Below are 25,727 nucleotides of genomic sequence, written 5' to 3'. Positions count from 1 at the left end.
AAAGCAGTGCACCTTGGCTGGGAGCCAAACATTGGTTGCCATGGCGAGAGCCCCCTGTCTACCCATATCCTTCCACACTGTCGAGGAGATGCATTGCTGTCAGGTCCGTGGATTGTTTTGAGTGTAAAACGCCCGGCACTACTTTCTCTTCTTGTTAGTGCAGTGAATCCAAGCGTGAATTATTATACTGAAATAGCCTGCAACGTTCTGTTCGGTTGAGAATCAATTACATTACCAACTCAAGGATGCACAGACCAGGATTTATGAATAAAATATAAGCCGGTATTAATTTATTTTGCATTGGATCTCAAATGTAAAAAAAAAAAAAAAAAAAGTGTTAGTGAATTCAAAGGACACGTGCCTGAATGTGTTTCATTCTTTAACAGTGGGAAGTTGTGAGGAGGTTGCAGTAATTGCAGTAAGAGAATACTCAAACGGGTTACTGAGCATAGTTGACAGCACAGTGGTAAACAAAGAGCATCAAAGAACACAAGATGTGAACACAGATGTGCTCCGAGAGACGGAAGGGAAAAATCCTTCAGTATAATCAAGAGACACTTCATCATCAAAAGTCTTTCGCAACAACAGAGGGTGCAAGTACAGCATCTCCCTCAGCGAAGCCAAAGTCACTGATAAAAGTATTGACAAAGAGAAACATGTTTCCCTTTGATTTTGTCTGGAAGATTGACAATTTTGGGAGGTAGCTTACTGTAGGTGTTTTGCAGGTGCCATGCATTTGTAAATGTACCATAAGTAACAGAACACTTCACACGCTATTTTAATCATGCCTACATCAGATGAATTAGGATCAGGTTACGTACTGCTGAGGCATGTGGATAGAGGTGGGATCAGTTCTGGCCCAGTAGGCAGATAGTCTGCTAGGCTAATGCTAGCCTAGCCTACAGTCTCACTAATAAACCCACAGTCGCTCAGACACATGTAACTACAGCAATTAAAAGGGGCAATCTGCATTGCAACATCCATTTTTGGACTTATAAATGAATGATATGTACCCATTGATTCTTGAAGAATATAACTTATGAATGCCTCATGAGCGTTGCTCAACTGGCGTATCCCATCAGAACCCAAAATATAAGCTTGTTCTACTCCAAAATGTTTGTAAACAAAGTAAATGTAATAGTAAAAACTATCATTTTGATATCGTGGAGGGTCAGGCCTTGCATCCATAGCTCTGTCTATGGAATTTGAGAATGGTTGCATTTCTCCAGCCCCATCCCTCAGATTTTTACGGAACCAAGGGCGGTGAGTACGTTTTGTTATTGTTTTAACTGCTGATTGCCGCTTTAATTCCCTGGCTCCCAATACACAGGGGACTCTCTTATGTCTCCCTCTCTCTCTCTCGCCATTCCCAGCTAAAAGACCAGCCCTGACAGACACCGATGTGGCTGGCTGGGCTTCCATTTATGAAATACTCATTAAAAAGAAGGGGGGAAGCTCATGAATCATTCATGAAGTCTGTATTTGTGTTGGATTGTAGTATTTAATCCCCTTTAGGTTGGGACTATTGCCCCTTCCTGAGGATAAGGCTCTGATTGTGGTTTGGATGCATGCTTGTGTCCTCAACTGACTGCACAGTCCACACTAGGGGGTGTCCAGTGGCGCAGATATGGACCACTGATTGCGGGATGTAGTGCAGTCAGTCAGTGGCGAGAGCAGAGTCGATAGCCGTGAACGTGAGGGTGGATTCAGCGGATCCAGAGTTCTATCCGCTTCCTCGGGGAGGAGAAGAGAGCCAGAGCGGAACGGCTTCAGACGGGGGGGACGGGGGGGGGGGGGGGGTAGGAGAACGGGGCGAAAACGAGGACGACGGAGCAAAAGGCAGTGTCAAATAGGACTGGGGGGGAGGGAGTCAGGGTGCAAGGAGGGGCGAAGGGCGGTAGGTGAAAGGCACAAATTGTTGTACTAGAACAAGTATGAGAGAAGGCACCCAAATCTAATACATGGGATCCTCAGTCCTTTGTTGTTAGAGTGCACAATGACAGGGTATTGTGTTGTCTGGGAGGAGGCTTATAGGGGAGGGAAGAGAGTTTGAGGTACTGACATGGGTTCTGCCACCCCTGGCATGGTGGGGCCCGTTGGCATAAGCCACAGTGGTGTGCCAGCCGCTGATAAGGGATTTGGCACAGACGATGAGCTGTGTGGTAGGGGGCAGGGTGAGAAATAGAGTCAAATATACTAACGTTAGAGGTGTTTTTGCGTATTTGTGGAGGGTGGATGAACGGGAGATGTGTGTGTGTGTGTGTGTGATGTGGTGTGTAGTGTGATGAGTGTGTTGTGTGTGATAGTGGTCCAGCGTATAGATATATATGTTGTTGACTGAGCGAGCCCTATACAATTCCTTCAACCCCAAAAACCTCTCTTTCGCGCGATGCTTGTTTTGGTCGAACATCTGGAATTCATCTCTGGTCTTTTGTGGTTGGTTATCAAAGTGGCGACATCCTTTGAGATAGTCCTAAGAGCGAATAGGAACACACGTCTAGCTCGTCTGCCGGGCAGCCCAACCGGGGCCCTGTAGATCAATACAGAGGCCAAACAGTCAATCCCACACCGAAGCAATTTGGTTGGTTTAACCCTTTGATGTCGGCGGGCAGTTATATTGCAGCCCAGTCCTTGGAGAGAGCTGTCCGAATTAAAGGTGTTGTGAACGTGAAGGAACGTAGTTGTACTCCTAGCGATTTGAGTGGCAATAACATGCGCGGTAAATGTATAGCCGTCAATCTTCATTCTGTCACCAATCATATGAATGGCTCCCAGGTGAATGAATAAAATAGGGGTTCAAATCCCAAACCGGAAGAAGGAAGCATGAAACAGAGCAGTCAGATGCTGACAAATGGACGTTTTGATCTCTGTATCTGTCAGTCAGAGGGGGCATTACCTTTTGAGAAGGTCAGCTGGATTTGACAGCAAAATGACAGGGCCACATTCTACACTACACTCTAAAAACAAAACAATTTCCTCCATCTATTCCCATCCATACAGAAGTATTATACAGCACGTCTTAGGCTAGGCTGGCTTAATGGGTGTGTAATGGCACATGTTATGACACATGCCATCATTCTTACCTGAGGTGTCTGAAAGTCAGTAGCACATTCTCGAAGCACAACACAATCACATTACTTTCTTTACCAGCCAATCAAGGGAGGAAGATGTAGAAAAGCCAATATCCATATCCCAATCATACAGCATAGAGAACATTAAATGGAGAATCGGTCGTAATGGAGCAATAACATGGGATTACATTCTGGTCTGTATCAATGTCATAAAACTGTCATTATGATAAAAGGTATACGGTATAGATATAAAAGGTATAGATTTCCCCTATGGCTCCAGCATATTCACACTGTTACATAGCTAATGGTTTATATTAAGATCCATATCTCGTTTTCCATCCTCTGAATGCTTCCATAGCACCTCAGGAGCTGTGGTATATCTGTAATATATTCCAACTATTATAAGGGGTCAATAATAAGGGTTGAATGGCTTTAGGGTTATGTGAACATTATATTCTCAGTCCCAGAGTTTGTTTGTTCTTTTATTGTGCAGGAATGCCGGCGGCTTCCCAGAAGTCTGCAGTGCGGATGTGTGGACCTCTGCTCTTTTTTCTCCTCCAGCTCATTTACCGAGCTGGGTTTGTACGGACAGATAGAACCCAGAGAGGGAGAGAGCGCTAACGCTATAATAATACAACGTTATTTTAGGCTCAGAAAATATCTCGGCGCACAGTGGCAGTGGCATATCAAGTCTCGAGAGTTGGTTATTCATATGAAAAGCAAAGAGAGTGGATTTAAATGAGAACACGATGAGTGTTGAAGAAACAAGATAATGAGATTACTGGAGAATGGGTAGCTTTGACTAGTAATCAATCTCCCTGGTAGAACGATGTTAGTGACAGTAGTGGCTTTTCATTTCTCAATATAATACGTGTACGCTATTGAATTTAAAGCATTTTTTTTAACGTAATAATAAAAATAAAAAAAGATTTACCTGGAGACGTCACACCTATACAATGTTACCACTCGACATAGGGCCGTTGCCATGGAGACCAGGCCAAGGGTCAAAGATGACGACATTGACACTGACCTTCTGAAGGAAGAGGACTATTCTCCCAACCATTTCGTCCCTCTGCTCCTCCAGGCAGAAGAGGGTGCGTGGCGTGCGGACGAACACCTTGGTCTTGCCGTAGGCCACGTCGTGCTCGAAGCCGCAGCCCTGCACCAGCCTCTTCACTGCCTCTTTGTCCGACGGGAGGTCGTGATTGGGCCACGTGAACTCCGAGATCATCTTGTACCTGAGGGGGCGGAATGGAGGCAGAGAGGGTCCAATATTAGTGGGCCTCAAAACGCTTTAGCACTATCGCCAACCAGAGTGGTTCTGTTAGTTCAGAGCATGGTGCGTGCAATGCCGTAATAATTGGGTTTATTGCTGCATGGGCCCAAAAACACTGCGAACTGTGTGTTAACTGTGCGTCACATTGGACTAAATGACTGTGACTTCAATTCCCAATTGTGTCCGCATCACTCCTCTTCTTTTACAAAACATGCACTTTGTTGAAGTGATTGGTTCTTTGACAGTGACTCAACAGAAAAACTGCCCAGCAAAATAAACGAGAAAACAGAACGATTGGCAACATCACAGGACACTGTGACAAGATATTATTGGACTGCCAAGAGAGGTCAATACACGGCTAGCAGGCCTGTCAACCGATTCCTGCATTAGTTATTCACAGGCATTTTACTGCCAAAGCATGATGTAACACAGTCCAAATTCATCAGTGAAGGAAATGAGGGACAGTCAGAGGAGAAGTGTGTTATGCAAAACTATCACTGCTAACTACCACAGCTATTACCTCATCTAATTTGACCGAGGAAGGGCAGGGCAGTGGGGAGCGAGACAGCTGTGAATGAATTAGGTGCCAGGGTTAAAAAAAGGGTGTGTTTGCGCGTGTATTTGCATTTGTTTGGGACCATTTGGAGCTTGTGTGTGAGTGCAGTTTGAACTAAATCCTAATGTAACTGCCAAGAGTCCAAAATAAATAAAATAAATCATATTAAAAATCCTCCTTTTGCACACAATATGAACCTGCCTCTGTTTCCCAGATGTGTTATAACACACTTTTAGAAGAAATATCTTGCTATATTTTGTCATCATTTATTCTGTAACACGAGTGTGTGAGTGTGTGTGTGTGCACACGTATGTATGATTGCGAGACAGAATCGCATTTAGTTGTCTACGGTGTCGTCTAGTCTAACCTGATGCGAAAGACTTGCAGCAACGTCAGTGACATCACTGCTGTCGCATAGCGCCCACTCACAAGGTGATGTGATGATGCTAAGGCCCTCCTCTCCTCTGCAAAGCTCTCTAAGATTTAGTCCAGTACTGACTATTCATTTAGTCACGAGTTGGTGTTAGTAAGAGTACTGATGTACACTACCGTTCAAAAGTTTGGGGTCACTTAGAAATGTCCTTGTTTTTGAAAGAAAAACACATTTTTTGTCTATTAAAATAACATAAAATTGATCAGAAATACAGTGTCGACATTGTTAATGTTGTAATACTCAACTAGTCTAAAGAAGGACAGTTTTATTGCTTCTTTAATCAGAACAACATTTTTCAGCTGTGCTAACATAATTGCAAAAGGGTTTTCTAATGATCAATTGCCTTTTAAAATGATAAACTTGGATTAGCTAACACAACCTGCCATTGGAACACAGGAGTGGTGGTTGCTGATAATGGGCCTCTGTACGCCTATGTAGATATTCAATTTTTTTTTTTAAATCGGCTGTTTCCAGCTACAATAGTCATTTACAACATTAACAATGTCTACACTTTATATCTGATCAATTTTATGTTATTTTAATGGACAGAAAATGAGCTTTTCTTTCAAAAACAAGGACATTTCTAAGTGACCCCAAACGGTAGTGTACGTAAAAGAATATCACAGTATAATGGTAGAGAATAAAGAATGAACGAATGTTCAGTAGGTGAGCGGATCGAAAACAGAGGCAGGAAGTGATGACACCGACACACCGAAAGCGTAAAATGAATCAGGAGTGATCGTTGTGAGGTTCCTAGTGCTGATGAATACTGTCTCAATACAACAGAGCTTGTTTTCCCCTCACTGAAGTGCAGCGCGTCAACTGCAGTCGATGGAAAAGGCACGTCATTAAACACACCCACTCTGTTACAAGGCTGTTTCCTAGTGAAGGGCAGGGCACAGGAACATTGTGTTGGAGGGGGCTCGTATTCACAAAGAGGGAATTGTTTAAGAACATCTTCAAATTAAATCCCACTGCGAGATTATAATGAGTTTTAATGCATTTTTTGAACTTTGCACCATGATTTTGCTCTGGGAAAATGTCCACGTCAGACTAGGATTGCTGCTATAGGATGGGGATCAGGCCTTTTATATCATAATGAATAAGACTATACGGAAAGGAGGGAGTTGATCCTAAATCACCACTACTCTGAGATGCATTTTGAATGCGGGACCTGATTCTCCTTCTACCCGGAGATGAGGTGGAAGCTCGTACCTCTGGAGGAATCGGGGGTAGTCCTGGCGGTTGGCGAATCCGGCGCGGCGCACACGAACGTTCTCCAGTAGGCCCAGGTACTCGACCTGGTGGCGACAACGCTCGTGCTCGAACAGCAGGGGCGACTTGACGTCGTTGGGCTTGATGCAGCGCACATAGTAGGGCTCCTGCACGCACAAACCACCAGGGGGACCACAGTGAGGAGACACAGTGAGGAGACACAGCCCCACCTCAGTCTCCTATCCTCTATCTGCACGGATGTGGAACAACTAGACAGGTGAAAGCTAATTCCTATAGGATATCCAACATGTTTTAATTTTTTTATTTTTACATCCTGTGAGTTTACATTTGTGTAATTTTGGAGGAGAGGAGATGAGGAAAGAAAACCCCCTTTAGACTATTGAGATGCACCCGATCTGTCAAGGCAGTAGTACATGTTCTCAAACAAAATGTCATGTTGCTGTTGGCCAATGAAATAGTTGCCCGGCGGTGGCCACACCCCTCACCTTGCATGCCAGGTTCTCCACCAATGCGATCATGGAGTTCTTAAAGAGGGTGGCGGCCGTTAGGGGTCGTTTGGTGACCTCAGTGATACTCAGCTTGCCCTCCGGCCACATCATCTTCAGCACTGGGTTGGAGCTACGGAGAGAGAGGAAGAGAGGGGAAGAGAAAGAGAGGAGCGGGAAAAAAAGAGGGGAGGAACAATTGGTTATCAGTACATCACAGAAGGCTACAGTGGGGTCATGAAATAGGGAGGAGCGCGAGACAAGGGCGAGACGAGGTGCAGAGGGGATAGCAGGTGTGTGTTGACTCTAACCTGTTGTACAGTAGCCTTTTGAAGTCCTGGAAGAGAGTGTCCTTGTTCTTGTCGATGAAGCCAACCACAGAGTACCTGCGGTAGTACATAATTACACACACACACACACACACACAACAGCACACCCACAAACACAACCACACACCCACACACACACACACACACACACACACACACACACACACACACACTTTGATCATCTTTTTCAGACACTAAGACAACATACAGCACCAAAGACGGTGCTTAAAAATGACAACAGCGTCTCCTAAACCCTACTCAGAAAGTATTACAATGGATGAATCACAGAAGAATTAGAGAACAAATCCTCTGTTTCCAGAAAAACAGTGGGAGTGTAGGAACCATCAGTAAGACCCAGGAGGAAACTGGCCCATTAAAAAGGCCTGACTCCACAGTCTCAGGCTGTATCTCAAATATAGTGCACTACTTTTGACCAGGACCCATTGACCAGAGCCCTATGGACCCTGGTCAACAGTAGTGCACTATATAGGAAATAGGGTGCCATTTGGAACGCTGGAGGTCTCAAGTTTAAGTACTCCCTGAACCAGTTAGGCTAGGCTGCAGGCAGAGTGGATGTCACAGTCCATGGTATTTATACCTCCCTCATCTCATCTTTAAAGCCATATAATTGATGTGTGTATTTTCTTTAATTCATGTAATTCAGGGCTCTGTGAAAGAGACTTTGGTCTCAGTATGACTCCCTGATAAAACAAAGGTTAAATAAAAAGAAATTAACCATGGGGATGTAGCTAGAAGATGCTGAGCAGGACAGACATGCATGCGTTGAGGATGACTTGCATACGGTAGCATACACAGCTGGTGATTTGGTTGATGATAGTGTTTGATGATCTCATGTTTTTGTAATGATGAGGGTGACGGGGTCACCTTAGGGTCATGATAGGGGCTGCACCAAATGTTTGATGTATTATAACAATTGATTATGCTTATGTTGTATTAATAGAAGGGGAAAGGCTATAAGACCCCTCCCACACTATATTTATAGGGTCCTGGACTACAGATTAGCAATATATATATTCATTATAAGGTTTAATATTGTTCCCCAGTTATTTTCTAGTCTCTGCCTCCTATAAGAAACGGTCTGAGAGATGTGTGAGTTATTGCAGTCAAAACAGGGTGTCTGAGAAAGCGCCTCAAGGCTAAAATAGACTCATAGACACAGAATCCTGCAGGGGAGTGAAAGAGATAAGAGACAAGTCAGACATACCACTATAAAGCAACTTGGGGAGTGGAAAAGTACTGCTGAGCCCTTAGAAAACACAAACTATTGTTCTCTCCTGCAAGTTTGTATATCTGTATATGCATGGGCTTGGTCTCATGAGTAGAAGGTGTTGACGTAGGCAGTTACATCCCTAGGGGTTGACTGCAAGCATATTAAAAGCAACTTGGACTTTTCCTATTTTGCAGAACTCAGGAGAGATATCGGTTGTATGTTTGATCCTTGACTTCTGTCTACAGCTGTATTTTGATTAAAATTGTTATGATTTATAAGTGCACATTTTGAGTGTTCCTTATTGGTTGAGTAAATAACGGAGCCCAGAAAAGTGGAACCAACAAGGTTATTTAAACAACAAAGTGAAGTGTAACGAAGTCACTTCTGCCACCACAATGACTTATAGCAAAGGGTGGTGCCATACAGTACCGTACACCACTGTATACAGTTACTTACACAACATCCCCTGCATAGTGCCGGATACGGAAATCTCTGTCAAACTCCAAACTCTTGTCTGTCGGGGAGAGCTGTGGATGGAGAGAGAGAAATTAAGTAACAAACCTGGGGAAGTAGGGAGGGATACATTCACACAGCCAAGGAGGTGAGTTTACTTGACTCTGCCTAGGAATCTAATAGCTCCTACGCATAGGAGCAAAAACGATGGGGCACTTTAGTCTGTAATATCAAGGGTATCTATTTTCAGATGTGCTATGCTCTATTTGTCTTTACTTTACTTTCCCCAGAATTAACCTGCTGTATCCCCATTAGAGAGACAGAGACGCTGCTTCCCCAGAATTAACCTGCTGTATCCCAATTAGAGAGACAGAGACGCTGCTTCCCCAGATATAACCTACTGTACTGTATCCCCATTAGAGAGGGAGAGAAGCAGCAGAGCCACTGGTGCAGAAAACAAGGTTGCTAAAACACCAGCACAGTCAGGTGGGATACATGCTATTCTCTCCCACTGGAGTGTGAGCTAGAGAGACAGAGAGAGAGAGACAGAGAGAGAAGGGGGCAATCTGTGCACGTGAAATATGAACGAGCCGTGTGCGGTGACGCAGGAACTGATGTGGCTAGCTGTATGTAGGCCAGTGGTGGAGTGCAGAGAGGAGAGGAAAAGGAACATGCCGGGAACTTTAGAGAGGTCTGCCGCAGTCCTCTGCCACCTGTCATTTTCCTGTCTGTGGGCATGCGTGTATACCTGACTGTGTGTGTGTGTGTACATACCTGTTTGTTTGTGTCTGTATATCCATCCATCCGTGTGTGTGTGCACCTTTGTGTTAATGTGTGTGACTGCGCCAGTGGTATATCGGTGTGCTACGGTAGACCAACTTGTGAGTCTGGTGACAGAGAGAGGACGCCCAAGGCAGCACTGTGGCATGGCAACACACAAGGCAAGCGAGTAGCATGATACTAGTGCCACTACTGCACTGACATTCATCAAATAGTTCACTGACATCAGAGAGAGAGAGGCATCCAGTCTCATTCAAATACAAGGCAGAAATTATTAGCAATATGATTAGAGCTAGAGGGACGAGTTTGCAGGATGTACAGTGGGGGTGTGGGGTGGGGGGGTGTGTGTGGGGGGGGGGGGTACAATGATACAGAGCCTCCTCTAGCCATTGGGACGTCCAGAGTGTTATATAAAAGAGGGACAGCCAAGATGTTAGGAGAACAGAGAGAAGAGAGGGCCGAAGCGGATGAGTCATCGAGCGGAGAGCCTACACACACACACACACACACACACACACACACACACACACACACACACACACAACACACCGCCACACACACACACACACACACACACACACACACACACACACACACACACACACACACCACAGGAAGAAGAGAGAAGGGAAAGTCCCTGAAGACCGGAATGAGGATGTTGCTAACGAGAACACCTGACAGGCCAAAAACCGTGGAGGAAAATACACAAATCTCTATACTGTGTGGTAATCTGTGTGAACGCATTCAAATTCCTATTCAAAGCCTTGGAAATGAATGGGAATGGCCATAGCAGAAATACTTCAGTCGAACTGTGATAGGGAATTGATCCATGAAGGGCCATGTGCTCTATACAAGCCAGTGCAGCCAGCCAGTCAAACAGACAGCGATCCTGGCAGCTAGACAGACGGAGGCCACCTTGTCCTCATCTACGACGATACGTCCCCCTCCACAGACACTACCAGCTATACTATTGCCACGTCTCTCTCCGTGTCTGCCTCACTCTTTATCCAGTCTAATGCCTATTTCAGATGAGAAAGAGAGAGGGGGGGGGGGCTTTAGAGAGAGGGAGAAAATAAAGAGAAAGGGAAATTAAAGAGAAGGACAGAGCTACATTTGGGATGAGGTGACAGGAGAGAAAGAAAAAAAAGGTAACGAGAGAGTTACGAGGGGAGACAGAGCGAGAGAGGGAGAAATGAGAATGGAGAAGATTTTTGGCATTAGTTCCCTTGCCTTTCGGCCACGGCGCTTTTGGGTCTTTTAGTTCCACATTCATTCTTTTGAAGAAGACACCGCACCTGTCCACAAAAGCACTGAACAGTCTTCGATTTAAAAAAGTCTGTGATCATGTTCATATCTGTCCAACTCCAATTTTCTGCGCAACTCTTGCCAATAGCCTCGTGTAAATGTGAACAGCTTTATAGCAAAAACACCTCTGATCACCCTAGCACCTGCCGTCCCTTGTCCTCCTGCCCAAACCTTGCCCTCCCTCCAGCGCCTCTCCTCTGCCACCTCCACCCACCATCCTGTTCGCCACCAGGGCCTCGCAGTCCCACCTGCTAACTAAGCTGGCACCTGCAGGGCACACGCGCCACGCGGGCCAACTGACTTGCTCCAAACCTGTCATTCATTCACCACAGGAGCCAATCAGGACCCAGGGAGATGAATGGTGCTGTTGTACGCCCACTGCACCATGGTATTTACTCTCTCCCTACACAACCTCTCTAGACCGCATTCATATTATCATTACTGCATTCTCTAAAAACATCAACAGAGACTAAGCACCCACTTCGAGGAGGAGTTCAAAACGTGACATCAAGAATATGCTGCATTGAGAAGGTAAAAAGCCTACGTGTTGGAACCGGAAGCGCTTGTTTGAAGGTTTCTCGTAGACATGCATGAGACCACACTAGACGTACCTCTTTCCTGTCCCCCCTGTCCTTGTATTGTAATGTAAATACATTAGAGCTAATGAACAGCAGGACCACGTTATTAGCATCTCCACCACATGGTGCATGAAAGGGTAATCACTTAGGGGCAGCCTGCCGCTGCTGCTGCATGCATTCGCAAGCATACAGGCACACACACACACGCAAGGACACGCACACAAACACACACACAGCATCCTATGCTGCGACTGTACAGGGCATGTGCAGAGACTGCAAATAGTAGGATCAGAGGGTAGACAGTAAAGAGAAAGGGGGGACGGAGGGAGAGGAGAGAGATTTTGTGTGTGTGTGTGTGTGTGTGTGTGTGTGTGTGTGTGTGTGTGTGTGTGTGTGTGTGTGTGTGTGTGTGTGTGTGTGTGTGTGTGTGCGTGATAGTACGGAGAGAGAGAGCGAGAAAGAGAGAGGTGGTGAAGAGGGAGAGATAGAGGGAGAAGAGGGAGTGATAGAGGGAGAGAGAGCAACGGAGGGGTGGGTATAGGCTGCCATGACGACCGCTCCCAGCAGGAAGGCTTGTGTCAGCAAATAGTTAACAGAGTAAAAAAAATAACATCTGGGAGGATCAAAGCGACCTGGAGAAGGAAAGCAGACGACAACAAGTCCAACACGCGGCAGAGAACCAGGACCCATGCAAAGGTGGTTGAAAAGTAGCCCTTAAAACCATTCATTCCCAGCCTTCAGACATGGTATTACAGGGGTACAACCTCCTAAAGTGCAGAAGAGAAGGCATATGAGTCAGAGAGGAAATTGGGAGATTCGAGTATGGTATCGACACAGGGAGTTCTCTCGAAGAAGCAGGGAAGTGTTTCCTTAACTTTGATCGAGCAAGAACAACTGCAGTCCTGTTTAAACGTGTCTTCAAAAGTTCTATTATACAGTTGTCAGTGACCACTCCTGTCTCACACTATGAAGGCAAGACACCCCCCCCCACCCCCACAACAGTCCCATTATGTACAGTATCAATTACCTCCAGTAGTTGTATCTAAGTGAGAGGTCTGTGTCGACAACAACAACCCAGCTCCACCGCTTCAAACAACCCCTTGATTAATTTCTAACAGCCCCAACAGGACTGGAAAACCAATAACAGGGATTTAAAAAAAAGAAGGGATGTTTTCATCAGACACTCAGAGCAATAACATAACCCAACTAGATCTGGAGGAGTTTTTGAAGCCAAGACGCGCCTGAAGACGCCGCCACTGATCAAGACGCCGCTTCGTTTCCACCCTCTCTCTCTCTCTGATCTGGAGTGTGAGGTCTTTGCCAACAGTGTCTATGTGTGTGTGTGTGTGTTGTGAGAGTTTATACAGGGCGACAGTCAGCCAGGAGAACACAGAGAAACCTTGGTGTCTAGCAGCTCGAGGACTTGTCCTTTATATAAAGAGGGTGAGGACATTAGTGCTGACAGACAGTGCAGCTCCTATTACAGGTTAATCAAATATGACAGTGCTGCTTCTCTCACTCTCCTCCCTTTTTCTCACTCCCCCGCTCTCTCTCACACATCCCTCATTTTGCCTTTTTCACTCCCTCGCTCGGTCTCGCTCAATCTCTTCCTCATCCCATCTTCACCTCCCCCCATTCCCTTTCACACTTCCAATTCCCACACTCATTTTGGAAGATTCCCGAGAAGAACTGCAATGTTTAAAAATTAAAAATAAATGCCTGAAGTCTTTCAGGCCCGCAGAGTCTGTGAGTCACTTTGAACCTGGCAGCCATGAACATTTCAAAACTTTCCAAATCAGAGCTGCTTCTAGAGTACGGGGCACGAGGTGAGGAGAATCTGTGAATCAAAAAAAAATGGTCCCTCCAATGCACCAGGGATGAGCCTCGAAGCATTCTCTGCTATGCTGCTGCAATAACGTCATGCTTCCGCAATAAATCCAACTTTTAAAAAGTAACATTTGAGCAGATTTTTTTAAAACTGATAACAATATCAGGAGTCAAGCATCTTTAAGTAGAAGTTCCTGTATTGTTACAGAGCTTAGTTACTGTGTCCAACCAGATTGTAGTTGATAGCATTATGGGAACAGACATCCACATCATCATACTAACGTGGCACCAGCATTCGAATCTACTTTCCCTTCCCCTTCTCTAGTTAAATAAAGGTTACATTGATTCTATTTTTTATTCTCTCATTCTCTGCCTGTCAAATCTTCTCCGCTGGAGTCTATGGGGACTCTGTGTAGTGCTAGGTGTGTTCTCTCTGCACAGATACAACAAAGTACTGAGTAAAGGGTCTGAATACTTATGTAAATCTTAAAAAAAAAWTTTTTTTTATTGTAATAAATTCAAAAACAATTGAATCAATTTTAGAATAAGGCTGTAACTTAACGAAATGTGTAAAAAGTCAAGGGGTTTGAATACTTTCCGAAGGCACTGTATACCATCACCCACTGGACTGAATGAGACCTTGGCTAGTAGCATTGCCCAAGGAACAATCTTTACAGGGTACAAGTCAGCAACAGCCAGGATGACGACACATAACAACTAAGATGTTGCAGGGAAAACAACCTGGATGTCAGTGACACGGTCTCTATCTTTACCGTGCACACTTTCCCCTCCCCTCCTCTTCACCGGACTACCTGTTTCTCTTGCTATGATCCTCAGTCTCTTCCATTCTCTTCGCCCCCTCTCCCACCCTCTGTAACACCCATGCCCAGCGCAGCAAGATCCCAGCTCCATTGACTCTCATTGGCTGCCAGTGACATCACCGGGAGCAAAGTGTCGAGTCAGATAGCCCAGACACTCGTTTCTCTGACGCCTGTTGCCCTCTTGTGGCCCACTGAGTGAAATACTACCCTGTAAAACGCAGTCATCTAACCTGTTAAACACCCTAGAGCGATGTTTGTCAGACCACGGGACATCCTGAAAAATCGGTCATCTCACTAAATTGTCTGTAGCATCCGAACGCGACTCGTCTGACATCGGTACAGCTGATCTGCCAACTTCTGTCTGTAGCATCCGAACAGTTTGGGCTACACACTACTATGACCCCTCTGTGGAAAGGTGAGACTAACGAACATGTTGGTTGTTTTGCTCTAGGATGACCACCAGCCTCACAAGACTCATCTGGTCCCCCGGTACCAGTTAATTTTCTTTTCTTTTTTTTATTACAGTATATATGGAAATAGTTAAGTGCCAAAAATACCAGGGGTTAAATACATTTTTTTTTTAAAGAAAAAAAAAAATATATATTATATTGCTCAGATATAGGACAGACATTTCAGAACAAGCTTCCTTTAGATTTTTTCCCGGACTGTTCCATGTAGTGAATCTGTTATTCAATGCGTTTGTATGGGCTAATAGCAGTTGGGCCAAATTCAAAGTTACATCAAATAATTTGTTATATAAATTGTTTTATAATTCAAGGGGTCTTAAAATAAAAAATGGAATATCTAAATTATCCTTGTTATGACCTTCTTAAATCAATTCCATATGTCAGCTTAGTCTGGTGGTCTACAATGGCTTTAATGCCAATTCGACTTTAATGGCCCAGTGTAGTGTTTTATATATATTTCCACACTATCATAGCCTGGTTCCTCTCTAGGTTTCTTCCTAGGTTTTGGCCTTTCTAGGGAGTTTTTCCTAGCCACCGTGCTTCTACACCTGCATTGCTTGCTGTTTGGGGTTTTAGGCTGAGTTTCTGTACAGCACTTTGAGATATCAGCAAATGTCAGAAGGGCTATATAAATAAATTTTATATGAGGTTGGAATAATACTGTGAAATTGTGAAAATTATCATAATGCCATTTTAGTGTAATAGTTGTTGAAAAGAAAGCCTGAATTGAGTTTTGGCCAACCTGGTGACATCACCATGCGGTAAATTAGTTAATAGACCAATAAGAAAGTGTTTCAAATATCTCTAACAATTTTCAGTTTTTCCCTCTCTCCGCTCAGACCACTCCCAGACAATCATAAGCAAAAATTTGGCCTGAGAAATGACTCTTTGCGAAGAAGCTATTTATGTTTCTTTTTGACCGTTTTAATTGAAAACAATCATAGTATTGCACTTCATGTTACACAGAAATTATTTCATATTGAGATAAAAAACGTCTCCATTGGACCTTTAAAGAGCATTTGATGGAGTTGATCATTTAAACTAACCAAAGTATACAGTCCTCAGTCTTGTCTTACGGGCTAGGTTGTTGGGCTAACAGAATTACGTAGGTAATCGCCGGGAAAAAGCCTTGAAAATATCCATGAGTCCACATTGTTGAGGTAAATTCCACTTTCAATTCAGTCAATGAATTGAAATTCAATTCACGAATTGAAAATGATTTCCAATTGTTTCCCAACGTACCTTGCGGCTAGTGTAGTGGGCGTGCTTGGCCAGCTTGCTGTTGAGTCCCTGTAAGAAGACCTCGTCGGTGACTTTGCCCACGTTCATACAGGCCTCGTCCAGCACAGAGAAGATGCCCTTGTGTTGTAGCTCCACCAGGTCCACAATGATCTGGTTGTTGAAGTAGTCAATCTACGCCCAGGCACAGAGAGAAAACAGGGGATCAGTATATCAGTACAACCAGCACAGGGAGTAAGACGTTCCTAAAAGTCATCATCAACTGAAGGAGAATGACTTGATGCAAATTGACCATGCTGTTGGAGGCCATACAAGATGAGTGGAGTGGAACCAAGATGTGGCCTTACGTGTTTCCAGGGGATTCCCTCGCGCTGGTACTCTTCCTGTTCCTGCCTCAGCACAAGCTGAATGAAGAGCTGCTGCAGCTTCTCATTGCAATAGTTGATACAGAACTGCTCAAAGCTGACAGACAGACAGACAGGGAAGGAGAGGGTGAGTGAACGGCTGTGACCCGGGTTTTATACTCGTGTTACATACAAGTGTCATGACAGAGAGATTGTGTATAAAATCAGTATATTTCATATTGATGTAGAGACTTACTCAAGTAGGCATTCTACGCTGAAATACATGCAATATTGAAATATTTCTAGCGGACACGTCTCCAAACCTGTTGTTCTGAAAGATCTCAAAGCCGTAGATGTCCAGCACTCCGATGACTGTGTTCTTCCCGTGGACTTTGGCGTCATAGTTCTTCACTTCGATGACATCATTGATCCTTCCCACGATCCAACAGAACATTCTCTCGTACATAGCCTGTGGGTCACACGCCCCAACACCAAGGCAGACAACAGTAGATAAAGATCATATGAGAGACCGCAGGGTGCTATAGGTCAGCTACCTACACTGGCTGCTATTTTACCCAGAAGAATTCATAATAATACCCTGGCTACTTTAAAAACGGGTTAGGCCTACCACGTCTAACATTGGGGCCCATTTCCCAAACCCTTTTTGAGGGTTAGCACTAGCATTGAGAGTTAGCGTCCGCTGCTGTGAAGCGGCCAACGTAGCGTGCTAGCATTAGCTAGCTTAGCTAAGAGTCAGCATTTTGACAGTTAACTGTGAATCGACTAACGTAGCGTACTAGCAGTAGCTACCTTGGCCAAGGCATCCCGGCCGTAACTGGCCTCCTGGGTCGTGTGCTGCTTGTCGATGACGTCACGGCCGGTGGCAACGGTGCGGTAGAGCAGGGCCTTTTCCACATTCTCCTCCTTAGTGGCCAGCAGGACCCCGATCACCGCCACCACCTTGGTGTTCTCAATCAGCGTTGTGTCGCCGTCCACACCAAACGTCAGGTTCCCCTGGGAGAGGTCACATGGAGATAAATACAGGAATACAAGGAATACACCTGTAAACTAAAGAGACTAGGTGGAGTCATAGCATTGGAGCAAAGGGTAGGGGAATAGGACAAATAAGGKCAGGACTGTTTCAATTCAATGCCGTTTCATTCAAACCTGTTCCATTTTAAAAGGGACACTGGTCACACAACAGGGAGTCACCCCTTAGTATATGATGTTGTCATATTGCTGAGTATAGCTTTAACCCCGTTTCATTTTAACCTACGCTAACCCTGCTGGAAGGCCAAGAGTTAGGAGTCAATATGGGGTATTACCAGGTGCAGGATAGTGGCCAGGACCTTGTAAACAGTCTGGATTTCATCTGGTGTGAAGCCGATCACCTTCATGGCGTCCGCCACTGCTTTGAAATCAGCACCATCGTTAATGGACGACTGTGATGGGGAGAAAGAAGGGACGGAATGGATGAGTAGGACAATCAAACTGGAAACAAAAGGAACGTTTCTGTTCCCTTCACACAAAACACGTTCAACATTTTGTCAATTTTGAAGTAAAACTTAGTCCAAAAATGATTTACTTGACACGTACTTTTCACTAGTCTGTAACACCGGCCAAATACTGTACACCACTTCCTCACTTTGGCAAGTATGAGTTCATTCCTGACATGTTCCTCCTCCCAGCAGCCAAAGTCATAAAGTAGGAATGACAAGATGACCACAAATGTCTTTAAGACAGGATGGTGTGAGCATCAGCCGAGGACTGTTTCTATAAAAATGGGGAGCATTGCACACCATGTACAAACCACTTCAGCTGTTTTGGCCTTGCTCCGTTCCATGACGTCACGCTGTTTGTTGTTATACAACTTTGTTTTGCTCCTACTTATTAAACTTCAAGTGCAGAGACAGCAGAACGGAGATGCTTGCTGGCGTGTGTTAACAGCTGGAATTATACAGCTCCCAGAAATTTCACAAAGGCTTCTTTTAGAGGGACGGACACTCAAAACCATGACATCATTGGCACCCTTTGGATAATCCTACAGAATATATGACTTTGAATTCATGCAATAGCTGCACATTTTCTTATGCAACACAAAAGCATCAGTTGTAAACACAGCTGCTCACGGGATCAGAAATTCAAACAACCGTGCACATCTGCTGAGCATGGGGGCTTGCGTTTGATTTATTCCTGTAAAAATAAACAGCTTCACCAAATAAACTCAGCATTAGAGACATTCACGGTCTAGAACGTGAGAAATAAAAGTGACATTTTGTGGCTGTTTACACAAAGGGTCAAAGCGGATATACTTCTGTGGTAACCTACCTTGACCTGGCCTCCTACTTTGATGTAGCTGTAGGCTGTGGGATCCTTCGAGACGTGGAGGGAACGCAAGAGGGACTCAGAACCCCCTTTAACCATCTGAGGAGAACAAAGAAAGAGTGTGAGAGAGCGAGAGAGAGAGCGCGAGAGAGAGAGAAAGAGAAGGAAGACACAGAGTCAGTAGTGACACATGTCCAAGACTGTTCAGTATTAATATTCTAAACCACTTCATTTCAAATGGTGCGGTGAGTCATATATTATGTAACTTCACAATAATATGGATCAAAGGTTAAGAAACCCTACATTGTGTCCTGACCAATGTAGGGTGAAGTACTTTGATAATGGGGGAGTTTATGGAGTGAGAAAGATGAATGTGTATTTGAGGAGTTAAATCAGGTGAAAGGATGGGTATTTCTAAATGGCAGCGTAGAGTTGTATCACCAAGCCTGTATGATTATGATCAACACAGTCACAGACCCACCTGGTCTGTATACCAGCTTATGGTGGCATCAGTCTGACATGTAACACACACGCGCATCTATACACACAACACACAGCACACTACACCACACACACACACACACACAACACAACAACACACCACACACACACAACACACACACAACACACACACACAACACACACCACACAACACACACACACACACCACACCACACACACACACCAACCTGGTAGAATGAGTGGAAGCTTTCTCCCCCTCCTGCTGGAAGATGACTCTGGACTGTAAGAGAACAGATGGTTTGAGTCAGACAGAGTGAAACATAATTGAATAATTTTTTTATAACAGGTGATCTCACTGCTCCCCAGTGCCCCCTCCCTACCTTCTCCAGCAGGTAGTGTTGATGTGGCCCCGATGGGATCTCCCTTGAAGTCGAAGTTGATGTCCATGTACTTGCCGAAGCGACTGGATTGTCGTTGGGTTGGTCTTGGCGTTGCCGAAGCCTCCAGGACGCAGTTGGATTTCAGCAGCATGTTTTTTCACCCTGGAGAAGAGAGGAGACACATCTTTTAAAAAGTACTACGAACAGTCTCCCTGGCTCCTATTACCTGATACTAGCCTAGCTCGGCTGATCTTAGCCCATAGAGATACAAACAACAACGAACACTGTTCCCCCCCCCCCCCTCTGACAACCTTGCACATGCAATAAAAAGCAGAGTAGGTACTATGATCTTTTTACCACAATGCTGGGTGCTCCTCTGCTCCATTTCATGAACAAAACAAAAAACAATAACAAATGCGCCTGAGGTGACCAGTGGCGCTGTTTCACCTTATGTGGCTTCAGCTTTAAGACTGAAGTTATTCACATTGATTTCAATAGTACAGTCATTACTCACTCAAATCCTAGAGTCGCCTGTCATTTATGGGGCCCATCGGGCCGGGACATTGTATAGGTGTTTTAAATGTCTTTATCGGCAATTTCTTTTCGCAGAAGTATACCAAACTCTACTTAACACACAGACTGCTTTGGCACTGATGATTGATGCTGTGTAGTGCTAGGTCAAAACGCAGGCTCCTCACCCATACACTGTGCTGCATGCCTGCCATGGCACACACACCACACACACACACACACACACACACACACACACACACACACACACACACACCACACACACACACACACACACACACACACCACACACAACACACACACACACACACAACACACACACCACACACACACACGACACACACAGCCTGCTGTGCGTCTCGCATAACTCTGACCCATACAGACTGTAGTGTTCCCTGACTGATAGGGCAGCCCTTATAGGGCAGGACTGTGGAGTTGTGGGTTAGTATTGACTTAAAAAAAAAACACAAAATACAGGTTCTCAGTTAAATGGCTACAGGGAATATGTAGTGGGTCAGCGGCAATATATTCAGCACCAAAATGCCATAAACAGGGGCGACAGGTACGCTAGTGGTTAGAGCACTGGGCAGTAACCGAAAGGTTGCTAGATCGAATCCCTGAGCTGACAAGGTCAAAATATGTTGTTCTGCCCCTGAACAAGGCAGTTAACCCACTGTTCCTAGCCGTCATTGTAAATAAGAATGGTTCTTAACTGACTTGTCTGGTTAAAAAAAAAAAAAAGCCCTATTCGTGGACTTTCTCACGAGTGTTGCGTGCCAGCCACATGTGTGTTAAAAACACAAAGTACATTTTAAATGACACGTAGGCAATGTGCTGAAGCTGGAAAGAAAGTAAATTCAGAGCAACACAATGCCTACTCCACCATGCTCTACCAAGGTTTCCAGCAGACAGCTTTGACCTACTAAATCAAATCAAATTTATTAGTCCCATACACATGGTTAGCAGATGTTAATGCGAGTGTAGCGAAATGCTTGTGCTTCTATTCCGACAATGCAGTAATAACCAACAGTAATCTAACCTAACAATCCACACTACTACCTTACACACACACAGTGTAAAGGGATAAAGAATATGTACTATAAAGATATATGAATAGGTGGTGTACAGAACGGCATGGCAGATGCAGTAGATGTATAGAGTACGGTATATACGTTAGGAGATGAGTACTGTAGGGTATGTAAACATAAAGTGCATAGTTTAAAGTGCTAGTGGTACATGTATGCATAAAGATGGCAAGATGCAGTAGATGATATAGAGTACAGTATATACATATGAGATGGGTAATGTAGGGTATGTAAACATTGTATTAAGTGGCATTGCTTAAAGTGGCTAGTGGTACATTTTTACATAATTTCCATCAATTCCCATTTTAAAGTGGCTGGAGTTGAGTCAGTATGTTGGCAGCGGCCGCTAATGTTAGTGGTGGCTGTTTAACAGTCTGATGGCCTTGAGATAGAAGCTGTTTTCAGTCTCTCGGTCCCTGCTTGGATGGCACTGTACTGACCTCGCCTTCTGGTGATAGCGGGGTGAACAGGCAGTGCTTGGGTGGTTGTTGTCCTTGATGATCTTTATGGCCTCTGTACATCGGGTGGGTAGGTGTCCTGGAGGGCAGTAGTTTGCCCCTGGTGATGCGTTCTGCAGACCTCACTACCCTCTGGAGAGCCTTACGGTTGTGGCGGAGCAGTTGCCGTACACAGGCGGTGATACAGCCCGACAGGATGTCCGATTGTGCATCTGTAGAAGTTTGTGAGTGTTTGGTGACAAGCCGAATTTCTTCAGCTCTTGGGTTGAGAGGCGCTGCTGCGCCTTCTTCACAACGCTGTCTGTGTGGTGGACCAATTCAGTTTGTCCGTGATGTGTAACACGAGGAACTTAAAACTTTCCACCTTCTCCACTACTGACCCGTCGATGTGGATAGGGGGTGCTCCCTCTGCTGTTTCCTGAAGTCCACAATCATCTCTTTGTTTTGTGACGTTGAGTATGAGGTTATTTTCCTGACACCACACTCCGAGGGCCCTCCACTCCTCCCTGTAGGCCGTCTCGTCGTTGTTGGTAATACAGCCTACCACTGTAGTGTCATCCGCAAACTTGATGATTGAGTTGGAGGCGTCACTGGAACGCAGTCGTGGGTGAACAGGGAGTCAGGAGAGGGCTCAGAACGCACCCTTGTGGGGCCCAGTGTTGAGATCACGGGGTGGAGATTTTGTTACCTACCCTCACCACCTGGGGGCGGCCGTCAGGAGATCCAGGACCAGTTGCACAGGGCGGGGTCGAGACCAGGGTCTCGAGCTTGATGACGAGTTTGGAGGTACTATGGTGTTAAATGCTGAGCTGTATCGATGAACAGATTCTCACATGGGTATTCCTCTTGTCCAGATGGGTTAGGCAGTGTGCAGTGTGTTGCGATTGCGTCGTCTGTGGACCTATTGGGTCGGTAGGCAAATTGGAGTGGTCTAGGGTGTCCGGTAGGGTGGAGGTGATATGGTCCTTGACTAGTCTCTCAAAGCACTTCATGTGACGGAAGTGAGTGCTACGGGGGTAGTCGTTTAGCTCAGTTACCTTAGCTTTCTTGGAACGGAACAATGGTGGCTTCTTGAAGCATGTGGACAGCAGACTGGGATAAGGATTGATTGAATATGTCCGTAAACACACCAGCCAGCTGGTCTGCGCATGCTCTGAGGACGCGGCTGGGAATGCCGTCTGGGCCTGCAGCCTTGCGAGGGTTAACACGTTTAAATGTTTACTCACCTCGTGCAGTGAAGGAGAGCGCAGGTTTGGTAGGGGGCGTGTCAGTGGCACTGTATTGTCTCAAAGCGGGCAAAAAAGTTGTTTAGCCTGTCTGGGAGCAAGACATCCTGGTCCTCGACGGGGCTGTTTTCTTTTTGTAATCCTGGATTGACTGTAGACCCTGCACATACCTCTTGTGTCTGAGCTGTTGAATTTCGACTCGTTTTGTCTCTGTACTGAGACTTAGCCTGTTTGATTGCCTGCGGAGAGAATAGCTACACTGTTTTTATTCGGTCATGCTTCCGGTCACCTTGCCCTGGTTAAAAGCAGTGGTTCGCGCTTTCAGTTTCACGCGAATGCTGCCGTCAATCCACGGTTTCTGGTTTGGGAATGTTTTTATCGTTGCTGTGGGTACGACATCGTCAATGCACTTCCTAATGAACTCGCTCACCGAATCAGCATATTCGTCAATATTGTTGTTGGACGCGATGCGGAACATATTCCAATCCGCGTGACCGAAGCAGTCTTGAAGCGTGGATTCAGATTGGTCGGACCAGCGTTGAACAGACCTGAGCGCGGGAGCTTGTTGTTTGAGTTTCTGTTTGTAGGCTGGAATCAACAAAATGGAGTCGTGGTCAGCTTTTCCGAAAGCTATGGAAGCTATGGTTGATTTGCTTGATTTCATTATTATAGTGTCGTGCATCTTCAGGATTCCCAGCCCACATGGCCTTTTAAGACACTGTATTTGCTGTAGCAAAATAAAATAAGTGAGTTAAAATAAACATACATTCATACGGCAGGGAAAAACTATTGAGAAATACAAATAAAACCATTTGTAGTATACAACTTATCTTGTCGCATCTTCCAAGCTTTGGAGATAACATTTGCAACCAGGGATACATCTTAACCTAAATACCCATTCACGTTTTTATTCATCTCTAATCCAGAATGGTTCCTGTTTTCTTTGCAAAATTGTATCAAACAGTATAGCTCTCAAATCATCGTAATAAAGTACAATAAAATAAAAAGGTAATAATGGTCCACTGTCTATTGTACTTCAAATAATGTGTGTGCAGGTTGCTTAGGATTCAAACCTTCTCAAACAGCCTAATTCATAGTCTTAGAGGAGGTGATCTAACTATAATGTGATTTGTACCGCATACAAGTTAAAGTATTGGATTCTTCATACACCACATTAATCCCATTGCTTTTATACTTACAAGACCACCATGCTTGAGCGAGCGAGCTGGTTTGTCTTGTAGTAATGTGTCGCCTGCCTGTTATTCCTTAAACCTTCATTTTAGCAATACATGTCATTGAGAAAAAATATATAGTTCATAACATGAGCAATCGGAGGATTACAGCCTTGGTCAGGGAGGTGACCAAGAACCCGATGGTCACTCTGACAGAGCTCCAGAGTTCCTCTGTGGACATGGAGAACCTTAAAAAAGGACAACCATCTCTGCAGCACGCTACCAATCAGGCCTTTATGGTAGAGTGGCCAGATGGAAGCCACTCCTCAGTAAAATGCACATGCAGCCCGCTTGGAATTTGTCAAAAGGCACCTAAAGGAGTCAGACCATGAGAAACAATATTCTTTGGTCTGATGAAACCAAGATTGAACTCTTTGGCCTGAATGCCAAGCGTCACGTCTGGAGGAAACCTGGCATCATGCCTACGGGCAAGCAAGGTGGTGTCAGCATCATGCTCTGGGGATGTCTTTCAGCGGCAGGGACTGGGAGACTAGTCTGGATCGAGGGAAAGATGAAAGAAGCAAAGTACAGAGAGATCCTTGATGAAAACCTGATCCAGAGCACTCAGGACCTGACAGGGATGAAGCTTCGCCTTCCAACAGTACAATGACCCTAAGCACACAGCCAAGACAACGCAGGAGTGGCTTCGGGACAAGTGTCTGAATGTCCTTGGGTGGCCCAGCCAGAGCCCGGACTTGAACATCTCTGGAGAGAACTGAAAATAACTGTGCAGCAACACTCCCCATCCAACCTGACAGAGCTTGAGAGGATCTACAGAGAAGAATGGGAGAAACGCCCCAAATACAGGTGTGCCAGGCTTGTAGATCCATACCAAAGAAGACTTGAGGCTGTAATCGCTGCCAAAGGTGATTCAACAAAGTACTGAGTAAAGAGTCCGAATACTTAAATGTGATATTTCATTTTTTTTTCAAGATATTTGCAAAAAAATAAAAAATAATGTTTTTGCTTTGTCATTATTTAGATTTTTTTAGTCATTTAGCAGACGCTCTTATCCAGAGCGACTTACAGTAGAGTGCATACATTTTATTAAATTTTTACATACTGAGACAAGGATATCCCTACCGGCCAAGAGCAGACGCTCTTATCCAGAGCGACTTACAGTAGAGTGCATACATTTTTATTACATTTTTACATACTGAGACAAGGATATCCCTACCGGCCAAACCCTCCCTACCGGCCAAACCCTCCCTAACCCGGACGACGCTATGCCAATTGTGCGTCGCCCCACGGATCTCCCGGTTGCGGCCGGCTGCGACAGAGCCTGGGCGCGAACCCAGAGACTCTGGTGGCGCAGCTAGCACTGCGATGCAGTGCCCTAGACCACTGCGCCACCCGGGAGATGGGGTAGTGTGTGTAGATTGAGGATTAAACGAGTAACGTAACAAAATGTGGGAAAGGTTGAGGGGTCTGAATACTTTCCGAATGCACTGTACAGTATACAGTGAGGGAAAAAAGTATTTGATCCCCTGCTGATTTTGTACGTTTGCCCACTGACAAAGAAATTATCAGTCTATAATTTTAATGGTAGGTTTATTTGAACAGTGAGAGACAGAATAACAACAAAAATATCCAGAAA

General features: G+C 45.0%; 1 protein-coding gene across 1 annotated transcript in view; it reads right to left on the bottom strand.

Moving 5' to 3' along the window:
• The window catches only part of LOC111967672 (unconventional myosin-Id-like), a 121,475-nt gene that overhangs the window by 57,950 nt on the left and 37,798 nt on the right, over positions 1-25,727 (bottom strand). Inside the window, 16 exon segments of the mRNA XM_023992906.2 lie at positions 4,102-4,309; positions 6,552-6,718; positions 7,058-7,190; positions 7,369-7,443; positions 9,074-9,144; positions 16,091-16,261; positions 16,435-16,549; positions 16,755-16,900; positions 17,242-17,445; positions 17,757-17,873; positions 18,760-18,855; positions 19,446-19,468; positions 19,471-19,498; positions 19,599-19,620; positions 19,622-19,760; positions 22,030-22,036. Coding sequence (XP_023848674.1) covers positions 4,102-4,309; positions 6,552-6,718; positions 7,058-7,190; positions 7,369-7,443; positions 9,074-9,144; positions 16,091-16,261; positions 16,435-16,549; positions 16,755-16,900; positions 17,242-17,445; positions 17,757-17,873; positions 18,760-18,855; positions 19,446-19,468; positions 19,471-19,498; positions 19,599-19,620; positions 19,622-19,760; positions 22,030-22,036 — 1,722 coding nt within the window.

The sequence above is a fragment of the Salvelinus sp. IW2-2015 genome, linkage group LG8 (assembly GCF_002910315.2).
Source record: "Salvelinus sp. IW2-2015 linkage group LG8, ASM291031v2, whole genome shotgun sequence".
In the NCBI taxonomy this organism is placed as follows: Eukaryota; Metazoa; Chordata; class Actinopteri; order Salmoniformes; family Salmonidae; genus Salvelinus; species Salvelinus sp. IW2-2015.
Note: the sequence above shows the minus strand (reverse complement) of the source record. Positions and strands in the feature narration are given on the sequence as shown.